The 11810-nt window shown below is 36.4% G+C and overlaps 1 protein-coding gene across 1 annotated transcript; it reads right to left on the minus strand.

The window, feature by feature from the left end:
• Positions 1-999: 999 nt before the first annotated feature.
• On the minus strand, positions 1000-9806 carry LOC131940200 (solute carrier organic anion transporter family member 2A1-like). Its single transcript, XM_059298829.1, has 13 exons — positions 9779-9806; positions 9086-9406; positions 8711-8849; positions 7411-7749; positions 6969-7055; positions 6079-6241; positions 5508-5614; positions 4984-5148; positions 3851-4034; positions 2982-3105; positions 2600-2754; positions 1806-1870; positions 1000-1452 (listed from the first exon to the last, which is right to left on the minus strand). The coding sequence occupies exons 2-13, from the start codon at positions 9398-9400 to the stop codon at positions 1136-1138; spliced, it is 2160 nt and encodes a 719-aa protein (XP_059154812.1). The 5' UTR covers positions 9401-9406; positions 9779-9806; the 3' UTR covers positions 1000-1135.
• Positions 9807-11810: the final 2004 nt, after the last annotated feature.

Genomic DNA, 11810 nt, shown 5'->3' on the forward strand with positions numbered 1-11810 from the left:
GAATTAATGCTCCATTATTCTAGACAACTTTTGTTAACACTACAACTAGTAAAGGGAGATAACAATTAAAACTATCCAACTTGTATTTCTATGTACGGATTATATACCTTGAAAACTATTATAACACAAGAGACAAATTATTACTGAAATAATTGTAGAATGTGTTCTAACATTATTTGAGAGTACGTGCACACGACACAAGACAAAGTTGAATAAAGATTAAATTGTATAAAACCAAATCGATCAGATGATAGATCAAACCAACTTAATAGTTCATATCACAACATATTATACCAGGGGTCGGCAACCTTTTGAAGCAGAAGAGCCAAAAGTTACAATTTTCAAAATTTCCCTGGTTTTAAAGAGCCACTAACATTTTTTTTTCATTTCAAATATTTTTTTTTTTTATAAAGATTATTAGTATTTGTTCAAGGAGCTGGAGAGCCGCATCTTGATATCAAAAGAGCCGCATGCGGCTCGCGAGCCTAAGGTTGCCGACCCCTGTATTAAACAGTATTTGTCACCGGATATAGAAACACAGTATAAAGTTAAGGTCTTTCGTTTTAAGACGCATTATTTACAAACTCCAAACTGACGGGTACCACATCGCACAACACACATACACAGCACAACAGACGAAGTTGATCAACACCCTCACCACCCTGCTTCACGTTGAACTCCAAGAACCACATGCTGAACATAATCCCGTACAACCCAAGCATGTCACCACACACCATGAACCAAACTAGTCAACATCCAACACGTACAAGACCATGAACAACAACTTGGACAAAATGACACACAACCCGTCATCATATTATTGCTTTTATATTGTTGTTTGCTTTAATATTCATTGTAAATAAATACATGTTCTTATTAATTGCCCAAGTATATATTCTTAATTTAAAAATAATTAAAGGGGTGATAGTAAAGTTTAGGAAGTAATTTATCAAATTAATGCAATTCTGAACACTTTAAAATATTGATTTAGCATTTTTCCTTTTTTAATTATACACAAAAGTGTATTTACAAAGTGTATAAATATATTTCTTTTGTTTATTTGCCTAAAGCTTTTAGAAGAATAAGTACACTAAAAAAGAAATCAGTTTCTTTCTGGTCCTGGAATGTGTATAAGTTAGAGTCGTATCTCTTTGATAGCTTCTCTTTTTCTGTTTTTTTCATCCCGTCTGCCCTTGACACTAAAATCACCGGCAGTGAGGTTATCCTGACCTAAGTTGTCATGGAAACGCGGGTTCCTCCTGGCGAAGAGAAACCCTATGAACAAGAAGAGGATGGAGATGATGGTGGCGACTGTGATGTAGCCGTGCAGCTTGTTGTTAAAGACCTCGTTGTCGTACAGCAGACAGCGCCCCCTGGTGGAACATTTGACGTCCCAGATGACGCAGATACCGTCGATGACGTTACCAGTGATGACGGGACCCAAAAGCCAGCCTGGGTATTAGAAGAGATTAGCCATTGTTTTAACTCCCAAATAATGCATGAATTTTATGTAAGTAAACCTGCTTGGGAACAGCGCTCGCTGGACAACTCTGGGCGCCAAATCGCACCCTGCCGGACACCGGCGAAAGCGCTTGATTCAACTAATTGAACAACTGTAATGCACCATTTTATCCACAGTCTATCGCACTGTTTAAAACGAAAGTATGCGCCCTAAAGCTCACGTCATTAACCGGTGCGCAAAATCGCACCCTGCCAGTGCGTAGTTGAATTTTTTCCTAGAAGATTATAATACTGCTACACATTCAAGGGGGGTTAGGACAAAGACAGGGGAGAAAAACTCTTACCGAATAACGCCGTCATGAATGCTTCAAATCCAATAGCTATCCCTTTGTCACGAGGTTCAACGCTCCTGGATTTAAACAAATTTGTAGAAGTTGAATGTTATTCATATTAATACGCTTTAAATTCAGTAAAACATATTTTTCCATCTAGTAAAATAATTGTCTGCTTATTAAATATCTTACAAATTTTAGCCACCAATGATATGACTATTAAAAAAATACTTTTTCTATTTAACTTAAAAGCTTACATTTTTTTCAGTATTCTTAAAAAAAGTATTTAAAAAGTGTACGTCAATGTAACACATATTTACAGAAAAAAAACTGTTAAGTTTTGAGAGTTTCGCATGCCATGACGTGAATTTCATTAAAACTTCCTAAGCCAAGGTTATACTTCTTCTTCTTCGTTCTACCAGAGGGTTGAACTCGACACTTTTTTTCTAATTTATCAACCATAAGCTTTGCCGACTCGACCATGCTTCCATCACAATTAAGGATTAAGTGTCAACTGGTTTTGCGCCATTGAGGCCATTGACTCCGATTTCAGCCTGCTTTTCTTTTTGGATTTGCTTCCATAGCCTTTATCCAACCAAGAACAAACTACAAGGCAGCAGTTGTTTGATTTTGGAGTTGTCTCTCCTAGAAGAATGGCTGCCCCCAGCTAACGAGCCTCATCTGCCCGGGGGTTCGAACTCGAGACTTTTCGGTTTAGTAACCATGAGCTTTACTGACTCGATCACGCCGACCCCTAAAGTTTATACGTAGTACACCAACGTCTTGCTGTTGATCTAACTACTCACCGTATGAGGACTAGAAATTTCGGCACAATCGCGAGAGTAGCAACCAGTGACCGTATGGTGAAAAAGATGGAGTAACCGTAAATATGGTCGCAGCCGTAGTCACAGTAGCCGCTGGTCGCTTGACCACCTGGAATACAGGTGCAGTTCTGATACACCTGTAGAAAACAAGAGTATATGAATTTTTTTGTGACTGCTTAAGGTAATATTACACTTGTCATATTCGATGATTTGTAAAAGCCACGTTTTCTTATCACGCCATGTACACTCTGTGTTTGTGCTCTGCGAATTAAATGCCATTTAAGGCTTGATGGACACCGGGGCGTGATTCGTAGTTACAGCAGGAAACCACAGACAATCGTCTGTTACAATAGTACTTGCTCACCTCGTCTATAACCACTGAGCAGCCGGCTGTACATGGTGAGTAGTAGGTCTTGCCGTCTTGACCACAGATGGCGAAGTAGCTGTTGTCAGCACAATCACATCCTGTGTTGCACGTCGTGTTGGTGCTAAGTATATATATATATATATATATATATATATATATATATATATATATATATATATATATATATATATATAGTGGAAAGTAGATATGGGGAAGCGAAATTCAAGGAAAAAATCGAAGTTTTATTTTTCACATTATTTTTTATCGGGGTCGAGTTGTAATTGTAATGAACTTGACGCCTATTGTAAGTAGTCTACAGAGTCATTCAATGGGATCTGACTGAAACAACTCTATACTCTGTTCAAATAGTGGGCGCTTTCCAAAGGCAGATTAGTTTACAATGAAAACAAATTTCGAAACAGAAAGTCTTTAATTAAATTAGAATTGGTGCATGAAATTTTTGAAAAGTATATGCGGAAAAAAAAACTTTTAGTCTGCAGATTTTTTACTTCCGCTTCAGCTGGCAGAAGTCAAATAAAGTGTCCTAAAAATTTTACTTTAGTAGACTTGATGCTTGAAAAACGTTAACTTCTGGGTTAGTAAAATATTAGTTTATTATAAATAGTGACCATTAATTAGATTATATTGATTAAAGTTTATAAAAATTAACTTGGCCTATTTATGACATAATAATCTCAAAACTAGACATAATTTATCTTTGCCAGTTGTATACCATTTTCTTCACAAATAGAATTTAAAAAAACCCTCCCCCACCAAAAAAAACAACAACCCACAGATGTTTTTAAAAAAACATAATTAGACATTTGAATTACCTCGGCGAGTTGTCTACAATTAAAAAAAATTACCTCGGCCAGTTATGGACCTCAGGTTGCGGACATTGAAAGAAAAACGCCAAGACGCATGCGAACAAGGAGATAACATTGACGATGATGGAAAACTGTAGGGCCGTTATGATCGTCATCTTGATACGCTTGGTTAGGTACCCTCCTATAAATGTGCCACACGTCGATGCAAACAGGGCTTTGACAGCTGGAAAAACGGATGTTGTAAAAAATTCGTAATTAGTAATTAGTTTTGAAATGACTCGAGGAAGACATTATTTTTTTATTCAAGTTTTTATGTATACAATGCTGATAATTACTATGACTTGTATATTTTTATAAATAGGAAGAGCTATTTCCCACTGATCCCTAGCAGCACACATTATGATAAGAAAATAATTTTTCCAACATGGCGGTCAACTGGGCAGGTGATGTGTAATCGGGAGCCGGATGTTTTCCGGAAAGACACTTGCCCGAAGGTCTTTTTTGTCTATCGAGTAAGTGGATTTCGGTTATTTATTCATTTTGCACAAGTGACCATTCGAACAAGTGTCTATTTGGGCATTTGTCATATTTGGTCAAATGTCCATTCGGAAAAACGGCCTTCGGGTTAACGGCACGCGGGCAAGCGTCTTTCAGGAATTTATTGTAGAGTCGTATGATTCAACTATTTGTATGACATCGGCTTATGAAGAAATAGTATGCTCATAACTATGCCCAGCCGCCTTTTGTTCTATTTACGACTACGTGATTCAGGCACCCATCAGAGCTGGGTAACTCATAAGTTCTACTGACACAAGCACGAGATTGGAACTGGAGACTTTCAAGTTAGCAGTCTACCATACGACCACATTATAATCATAAAATAATCTTATTCCCATAGCACCAATTCAATTTGGAAGTTATTTTTTTAAAGATATGAAACGTAATCCGAAAATACCTCAGTCGTTTATTTATTTTACGAAACATCTAGCTGTACTTCCACGACGGAAAAAGCAACACGAAAATATATTTACAAATTTAGAAAATTCCATTATGTTAACGATAAGTAATAGAACTGGTATTATAAAAAAAGACGTGTCAAACAATGGCAAATTTTACTAGTATTTCTAAAATAAGCACTATGTCATTATTGTAATGTTTGCATATCTACATACCCATGATGTAGTTGGCCTTGTATGCAGGTAGATTAAACATCCCCTCCATGTATTTGGGTGTGTAGGAATTACTACTGCTAAAAGCGAAAATGATGCAGCATATTGATATCACCATGGTGATATACACTGGGTTGGTCAAAAGTCGAACAATCGCCGACAAAAAATCTGGAAGAAACAATATAAAGTTTTAAACATTTATTTCCAGTCTCCCATCAACGTTCGGCCAATAGCCACCATTTCTTAAACAAATATTCTTCGATAAAGAATAAAAACTTTAAGATTATTTTTTTTTTAAATTTAATACAATTCTACCAAGCACTTCATATGTGTTATCTTATTGTAATTGTATAACGTTATTTGCATAAGCAACAACAAAACCTTCATAAACGTTATTTAAAACGGAATGCATTGTTATTGTTTTCTTAAATAGTATTAAAGCAATCCAACATGTTTCAAACGTGTGACTGTAATTATTAAATAATACCTTCAACAGTTTTCATAACTGTATGACCTTTATAACTGACCTTTGATGTAATTATGGATGTTGCTGATGCAAAGTTTAACATTCCAGCTTGCGTCTTCATTGTCATTTAGGGCTGGCTCTGCTACTGTGTGGTCATCGGGGCTGTTACTGGGCAATCACAAAGACAATACGTCATCGGTGTGCAGTAACTACGTTTGAACGAGTCACCTCACAACATTTATCTTACAAAATGTCTTATTCAAAATATCCGAGAAAAATATCCCTAACAAAATATCGTACTCATAATATCTCTTAAAAAATAAATTATTTAACTTATCTCAGGTAAAATATCCCTAACAAAATATATCTGCCAAAATAGCTTATTTGAAAAGCATCTGACAAAATGTCTCTGACAAGTAATCACTGACTAAATATGTTGGATAATATAACTGAAACAAAATATCTCAGACAAAATGGCTTTTATTCAAAATATCTCTCACAAAATATTTCTGACATGTATCTGACAAAATATATCTGAGAAAATAACTCATAAAAATTATCTCAATTGATTTCCAACAAACACGACTTGTATCTTAAATTGATATATAATTTTTTCATACATTATTTCTTACGTTTCGAGGATCTGGCTCATCTGTTGGTCAGAATCCTTTTGCGGAAGTTTCCTCGGGAAGCAGAAGAGTGGAACCGACACAGCCAGGGCCAGACAACCAAACACAACATAACCCAGCCACCAGGCACCGATCCAGCTGGGATGTGATGGGGTCAGCTTGGTATCTGGGGAGTTTTCGTTCAGAGGTTTAACACTCAAAATCGCATTCAGGTTTCATTGAAAGTTCACTTTTCAAACCTGAAGGTTCAAGTGGCAAGTTGAGTTCGCTTGTTTCAATGAAGGGATAGTGTGGTCACAACTGTGCCAAGCTGTCTTTAGATTATTGGGTTAGGTACCTATCAGAGAAGGCTGGACTAGTCGACGTTCTACTGACTTTAACCAGGAATCGAACTTGAGATATTTGGGTTACGAGTCTTTCGCTCTACGGCTAGGCCATTCCAGCTTATACTGAACGTAAAGAAAAACCAAAAATCACTTTAATAACACACGTTTTTTAACTGTAATTTATTATGTATCGTGTTTTTTCAAATATGTAAGATACACTTCCGGATAATTTAGAAAACAATATAATTATGTTTATCTATTAATAAATACTAATAGGTCACTAAGGTATGGAATACTAAGTTTATTTCCGATATCAAAATAGCTTGTTGTTAATGGACGTATTTCTCTTAATAGGACGTGAAAATTGTAATTAATTTGGTATATTCACATATGAGATAGCTAATTTTTCTTTTTTTTTTTTTTTAGAAATGTCGATATTACCGTCGTACTTGATTTGCATTTACATTAAAGATTGAAAACATAAATTAATACGTGTACAGTACATTTTAACTAAAAATATTCAAGAAACGCTCGAGATAAAGTTGAGTAAAGAATTATCGGTCCTACCTTCTAGTGTGACGTACATCCGGGTAAAAACGCCGCCTAGCAGAAAAGCCAACGCCGGTCCAAATATCCCCACACTCACGATGATACCTGTTTTTTTTTAATATAGATTTATTAAGAAGAAAAAAAATATGGCGAATAGTAAAAATATTTTTGTGTTTTTGGTTTGTTACAATACGAAATAATGGGTGTTTATATGGTTCGCAATATCATCATCATTTAAAATTCGTGTCCAAGACAATAGGGCAGATGAAGTAGAGTTCATCATCTTCAGAGACATCGGCTTATAAAGGGATAGCTTGGTTATTATGTTCAGCCTCCTTTAGTCTCCCTATCATTAGTCAAGTACACATCAGAAATGGTGGGACTCAAGGAAGTTCCACTTATTTGAACACGGAATCGAACTCCTCGCCATTTATATAATTATAGAAGAAGAATTAATTACCTACGATAACTCCCGTGTTATTTTTATTGGTGTTGTCATCAACATACGTCACTGTGAAGGCTGTTCTCGGGGCTTTCCCGAAGCCTTGTATCATCATACCCAGGAAGATGATGACGAGAGAGATAATGGCCGTGTTCTCTGAGGTCATGTGACTTTTCTTGTCCTGTGCTGACCCACATGTGTTGAAGGTCTGGTTCTGACCATCACACATGGCACCGTAGAGAGTTCTGGAAGAGGTCACGTTGGTCTGTAGCTGACCAGTGTCCGTGCGCGCGCCAAAGATGAAGTGAGGTAGGGAGCAGGCCAGGCCTGATACGCCAAATGTGATCGTCGCTATACCTGCACATGGCATGAATAGACATAGGCCTATGCTTTCAACTTTAATATACACTAAATACTTGTGTAGTTATATTTACTTTCTAAAAACACTTTTCATTGCACAAAATACTAAAATAAATTAGCTATACAAAACAAATCATCCAAATACTAATTAAACTCATGTTAAAAGTATTTTATGTAAAACATTAGAAATAAAAAATTAAAACTAAAACAAATTTTACATTGTGAATTTATTAGATAAATATAATTATGGAAATTGAATGATACCATATTATTTTTGTTTTGTCATGAACATTACCATTAACGCTTTGCGGAAATGACTAATGTTGTTTAGTTAAGCATCGTTAACTATTTTCTAAACTGTAACATAAAACATAATTTCGACATTGGATGAAAGTAGTATTGTTCTAGAGTCGCGGGTGTCTTTTTACTATAGACCCAGCCTTCAAAAGCAAAACACTCAAGAAAGTGTGAAAGATCAGAAATTTTTTTTTACAATACCCATTCAGGCTACCGAGTATCTCTAAAAAGTTGATAGAAATCTATGTAATACTTATATAAAAATGTAACTTCGTCCACCTAGCTAGCTAAAACGGTTTCCATCGGTATTTTAGCAGCCGGAAATACCACTTTAAGATCTTAAACATGAAATTTTGACTGGTTAACTAAAATGATATTCAGGGTATTGTTTTCCCACGAATATGAGTTAAGTATTACTTCCGGTTGAAAAGTTAAAAGAAACCTGCGAATAAAATCTAAACCTGTCTTCATAGTTATCGTGTTTACAAACAGACGGACGGACGGGCGGAGCATTTCCGACACCGTATGTGTAAGATAATTCCGTATAGCAATATTACAATACTATATCTCTAATCCGTATGCGGGCAAGTAAAAAGTTGCACTCAAACGCTTAATTAGAAAAAACATATCTAACTAAACAAAAATGACTAGAAAAACTAACCTAGTGACCTCGGGAGGTGTAGTTTTGGAGCCGAGTAGCTAAGGAACAGCACACAGATGAGAAACCCCACATCATTGGCTGCCAGGATCAAACCTGTCTGTTTGGAGTTCAGGCCAAATTGTCTCTCTAGCGTAGTGACCTATTCGGAGTCAATACAACCTCAAGTCATAGGACAGTGTATATTTTACCCAAGTATTAATTTTAAATAGACAAAACCCACATTTCATTTAAAAGGAAATTAATAAGTAAAGCCACCTTTAAGAGGTTGTAAAAACATACGTGAAAGATAATGAGAAAACCCACCTGGAAGATGATGCAATAAATCACCTGTCTTGTGACGTAAAACTCACCTGTACGATGACGTAAGAAACGTACCTGGGAGTTTATGTATGAGGTCAAGGTCGAGGTCAGCAGTGCCGCCAAGCTGTATAGCAAGGTAAAGCTCCAGATGTTGGCACACGGCTGCAAGATGTCCGGCTTGAATGTCCACACCCCACACCTCGTGTCCACGGCTAGCTTGGTGTCTTCTTCAACCTGGTCTGTACCTTCGCCAGTTTGGTCTTCGTCGTCGCCAGGTTGGAGTTTTTCGTCGCCAGTCTGGCGTGTGTCGTCGCCAGTTTGGCGTATATTCGGTTCTATAATCGAGTCGTGATGTCTGTTTTGCGAAACAGCCTCGTATCCACTAGCCATGGTGTTCTAGTTTTTTAAATATATTTTTCCCTTTACAATCGGTAGTTATTTTTTTAATGTTGTAAAATTTCAAAATTACACTTTCACACGGATGGAAAAATCTGGTCCATGGTCGGTGAAAGAGTCGGTTTAAATGCCCCTAACTGTATGTAATCATACTTTCATGCTTTTTTTTCCTATTGAAATATACGTTTTTTTTTGTGTAGGAGAAAATAAATGACGTGCTACATTTTTTACCAAATCACATAAAACGACGCATTTTCATAATTGAAATTTCTATTAAAACATTTCTTTAAGCTAGCTACAAAGTTAACCTGGATTTAACACTAAAACTAAGAATTAAGTTGTCTCAAAGCAAAAACAAAACATAAAATCTACCTCCAAAAACGTCCGACAAGAACATATCAATTCCACGTTTTGTAAACTTAGATATATGGATGATGCACATCAAGTTTCATGCTAGTATTTTACTATGCTAGTGATGACTTGGTAGAATGGCATTTGTATGTGAAACAGATGTTAGTGACGGGTAAAACCGTTTGTTAACCGCTAGTCTGGAGATCAAGGACATGTCAGATCTATCGGCTCATACATGAAAGAGTATTTTAAGCTGATGGCGACTTAATTATCAATTAACGAAATTAATTATCTAAATCATGTTTTTTCAGACGGGCGGATTGGGAGCCGGAGAAAGATAAAATACCAGAAAGGTAACTCTGCTGATTGTACCGCATTTACCGTGGGGAAATTGGATCCAATCATCAGTAATTGCAGGTGTTGTGTCATTTAGCATTATTCTTCTTTCATGTGAAGTGTAATGTGGGACGGGATTTCATCCACGTTAATTAAGTTGTACGTGTCTACCTATTATGATACATATGGCATCTTGATTACGAATTCTGCCAGTTGTTTTTTTTTTTCTGGATTAGCTTCCATAGCAAGAATAATGTACAAAGCAGCATTTTATTTATTTATTCTTGAGTTTTCTATGCTTGATGGGTTTCTTTCCCCTGGTATTCAGCCTTTTCTGCTAGTGGTTCGAACACGGGAGTTTTGGTTTAGCTGTCATGAGCTTTACCATCCCGACCACCAAAGTATGGGAGCAAATCAAATACACACGGGGGCTTATATACATAGTTTCTTTCAGACTTTTTTCTCCGGGGGGGGGGGCACTTGCAATTTTCGGGAGGGGGGGAGGACACTGTTAAAAGTATATATTTTCTATATAAATTTCGTTTCGTTCGTGGGGTGGGGGGAGGGGGGATCCGCTTCCCTCCCCCCCCCCCCCTTCCCCGAAGAGATGTAGCTTTTTGTAATTACAAAATTGTACAAAAATATACTTTATTAGTGTATCACATTGTGCAATAATTGGCTGTACTTTGCAAATATAATCAATATTTAGCCTTCTCTAAAAGTTTAACTATTTCTTAAATCCAAGTATGTGAAGAATGTAAGGTAATGTTATGTATTTTATAAACGTGAATGATGACGAGAGTGACAAATCATAAAATATATGTTTCCGATACAACAATTTATATTTTATCCGCCAAAGCTCACTAACAAAGACAACAAATAAAGTTACCCTTTTCTAACGTGGCGGTCAATAAAGCAGATGGAATAGAGTTGACGTGTTTATATTACCAAGTCAACGATACTGTGGTCAGAACTAGGCTTAGCTATCTGTATTTTCCCTAACGTGAGTCAAGTATTCATCATATAATGGTGCAAATAGGGACGTTCTACAGATTCAAGCCCGGGATACGAACTCGAGACTTTCGAGTTAGCAGTCGTAAGCTCTACAATCTGACCATGCCTTACCTGCACATGTAATAAAGATCAACATCAAACAAAATTATTTTTGTTAGCCTCTAAAATTTCTCTCGAACAAAATGTAAATAGATTTCTCAGCATGTAGTTCAAAACTACAGAAAGTAAATTGTGTCCCCCGAAAAAAGTCGGGAACACCTGCGACTTGTTTACTATACATGTTCAGCAAAAATAATTTTTTGAAAACATTTCTCCCATAAAACATGTTTACTTACTTTTACTACTTATAGGATACAACATAATTGACATGTAAAAACAGTGTTAGAAGATGTTTTTGTCAGTCGTTGCTAAAAGTATCTCTTCCACAAAAGTAGGCTTGGCACCTTACTTCGAGCGAATGCACTTAAGCATTTTACATGATACCACCATGCATCCAATTAACCGCTATATTTTTTAAAGTTATTGATGTAAAAAGGGAGTAAATACAGGTGAATAATGAATCAAGTTCACCAATTGTGCGTTGGACTAGAAGAGAAGGGTTAATAGAAAGACGTAAGATGCAGTTGTAAAACTCGGAGCACAACATTATGCTGACTGTTCTGATTAACGTGTCTCTTTCATTTAATAGCAACGTATGATTATA

The sequence above is a fragment of the Physella acuta genome, unplaced genomic scaffold, assembly GCF_028476545.2.
Source record: "Physella acuta isolate Inbredline_101_S28 unplaced genomic scaffold, ASM2847654v3 ptg000311l, whole genome shotgun sequence".
In the NCBI taxonomy this organism is placed as follows: Eukaryota; Metazoa; Mollusca; class Gastropoda; family Physidae; genus Physella; species Physella acuta.